This window comes from Cajanus cajan, chromosome 6, assembly GCF_000230855.2.
Source record: "Cajanus cajan strain Asha chromosome 6, NIPB_CcT2T_4, whole genome shotgun sequence".
Lineage (NCBI taxonomy): Eukaryota > Viridiplantae > Streptophyta > Magnoliopsida > Fabales > Fabaceae > Cajanus > Cajanus cajan.
In genome coordinates this window covers 44679683-44682897 of record NC_138522.1, presented here as the reverse complement: position 1 = coordinate 44682897, position 3215 = coordinate 44679683, and the positions used below count along the sequence as shown (strand labels likewise).

Genomic DNA, 3215 nt, shown 5'->3' with positions numbered 1-3215 from the left:
TTAATTAAAATAACTGGATTGTCAGATACTTATTATAATACATAATTCGATCGATCACCGACTAAATAAAAGTTCTATAGCTAGGATTCCTGATAATTGATACTATCATGATGACAGTAGGCCATATGAGGAAATAATAAAATAAACAAAGTGTGGAATATATATAGCTTTTACATGTAAGTCGGAAATTAAATATGGATAATGTTCCAAAAGTTGTCATTTGGAGACCCCTCCATATTAATGCATAACTAGTTTATAATTGTGCGGGCAATCCGTGAGTCAGTTCTATTGCTTTTTGTGGTTTATATATTCATTAGCATAATAAAATACAGAAAAGAAAAATCTCACTACACTATCCTTCTAAACTAAAGGTGCGTAGGTCCACAACACAGACAAGGGTCACTCAAAGTCGCCACCAGTTTGGGACTTTGGGTTGGTGGTGTATATGTTCCACTTATAATCAATTCTCATCTAACCATTTTAAAGTGAGGCTTTCTCTCATATTTGATGCTGTTGCTGCTGCTACTACATGTAGTTAATTAACAAAATAAAGTATGTATGCTGAAAAGAAAAATAAAAGGAAAAGGAATATAGTGAGGGCGTTATAATAGCACAATAATTGCATAAGAACATCCAATAAGAAGAAGAGAAAGGGATAAGCACAATGAAACTGTAATGATTAGAGTTCACTATCGATAACAGCAACGTCAAACCAAACAACCTTTTAGATTCCTATAAATTGGTCTCTCCCCACAAACCAACCCTCTTCACCAATCCCATCACTTTGTCTCTCTAACTTGGACCACATGATGAAGCCACGCACAGACACACACTTCCCTCTGCCGCACGTGGCGGACATCACGTGCATGGACCCGAGCCGCGCGCCGCTCGTGGCGGAGAAACTCTGCAAAACGGTGCGTTTGCTGGGCTACGACATGCAGGACATGGTGAAGCGAGGGAAGAGCATAGGGAAGGCGCTCAACGACGTCGTCGTGCGCCACCACCAGGCCCTCACGTGCCGCCCGCGCGACGCGCACGTCTCCTTCGTGTCGCCGCTCGAGTACCAGTTCAGCTGCAGCGGGAGTCCGCCGCGCCGGAGGAGGCTCTCTCCGCCCTCCGCGGCGCACCGCCCGCCCAGGATGTGCCGCGGCGACGGCGGCGCGATAGAGAGGCGCGTGAAGATCTCCGGGTCGATGGTGAAGCAGGCGGAGAAGGATTTTGAGGTGGATGAGGCTGCGGAAGAGTTCATAGCAAGGTTCTATAGAGAGTTGAGGTTGCAGAAATGGTTGGATCATCAGTATTGCTGACGTGTATAGAATATGCATGTGTGGTGAAGAGTGAAAAGTGTAGTCTTCTTCCATGTATGTTACTTAATTACTACTTCTGTTACCGTATGCACTATATATGCAATGGATCGATGTTCTTAATTAGTATGTTAATTACTAACAAACTAAACGTACACTATTGCTTCTTTAACTTAATTTCCTTTTTGATTTGAAACGGTTAAGGCAGTGTGAAAGGAAGAAGAAAATTCTGAAAGCGTTAATTAAGAGTGATATTGTGTTGAAGTAATTAATTAGTGCATGTGGATGTTTCTTCTCCTGATATTGGTGAAATGTAAAGGCTATAGGATGAGGGTGGGGTGTTTAAGAGCTCTGCTATGACTGCCTGAAAATCATACTGTATCTTCCTTCACTGAATGAAATCCCAGTCGCTTGGATATTCGCTAACTGCACCTAGTTGGTTTCTCTATAAATCTAATCTAGAAGAGTTTGTGATGCAATTAATTAATGAATTTACATCCTCATATATTTTTGGTGAATGTGTAGATCAAAGGAAGACATTAAATATACAAGGAAAACTGAAGAAAAATTAAATGCTACGTACGTGCAATTTATCTCTTTAAGAGTATGTTTCTGTTTAATTTGTTAAAAGGGTAAAAGTTACAGTAACGTTTAAAAAAAAAAAATAATTGTTTTATATGTTTGATTTGTAAAATATTACATGATAAGATAAATGAGATGAAAATTGATAAAATAAAACTTGTATTTTTTTGTTATTTAATGAATTGTGCAAGGACTTATAGTTTTAGGTACAACTTATTTAATATATTTTTGTTGTTACACCACCTTCACCTTAAATCAACCTTCAATCTCCATCACATTAAATCAACCTTCAATCTCCATCTCATTTTTATTATTATTGATATTGTTATTATGATATTATTATATATTGTCATTGTTATTATAATATTATTATTATCATTATTATTATTATTATTATTATTATTATTATTATTATTATTTTATTAAAATAATTAATGAGAATTAATTAAGATAACTAATATCAAAATGCATACTATATATCAAATTTAACATTATTTTGTTTCTAACTTCTGTTGTTTACCAGACAATGTACAAGTTAAAAGTTGTTCAGTTATTTAAGTATTTAACAAGTGTTTTTTTTTTTTTTGTTAATATATGTCAATATCCACACACAATTATGAACATGGTTTTATTCTTGGGTGCATGTTTCGATTAATATGTTTCTATAACACCCCCTATTTTGAAATATTTAATTAAATCATTTTGCTGAATAATTAACTAAAAACAACACATTAATTATTGTTGGATTTAACAGTAGTTTTCCTTTATTATCGAATCATTACTCACAAATCTTTCATTTTATAAATTTTTTATTCAAAATGTTCAATTTTCCACATAAAAATATGTATTAGAGATCCTACATCAACTAGTAAAATAATTAATATGATATATATATATATATATATATATATATATATAAGTGAAAAATAATTATCACCTAATAAACTAATTAATTTTATAAAGTTAAATTAATTAAAACTTACTTTTTTTTTCTAAGACCATTTAAGAATTGATCATTATTAATTAAATAATTTGTATATCAATAACATTGTTACATAAAAATATGTTGCCTTTACATATATTTAATTAATATTAAATAATCTATATGTTATAAATGAATAACATGATAAGTTACTCTAGAGAAGAAGAAAAAAACTTAGTTTATCAAATAAGACTATATTATCATTAATAGTAAAACTTATTAATTATATTTAATAACATGTGCCTTTTTCTCTCTGGTCATATCATAGTATTACTTAACCACAGAAGATCGAGAATTCTGATTCAATTTTATCTATTTAATTAGACTCAGTTTTATCTAATTAAAAA

At 32.5% G+C, this 3215-nt stretch overlaps 1 protein-coding gene across 1 annotated transcript; it reads left to right on the top strand.

The window, feature by feature from the left end:
- The first annotated feature begins 806 nt into the window (after positions 1 to 806).
- LOC109818056 (Avr9/Cf-9 rapidly elicited protein) lies at positions 807 to 1307 on the top strand. The gene has a single exon (XM_020383453.3). The coding sequence runs from the start codon at positions 807 to 809 to the stop codon at positions 1305 to 1307; it is 501 nt and encodes a 166-aa protein (XP_020239042.1).
- The last annotated feature ends 1908 nt before the right edge of the window (positions 1308 to 3215 follow it).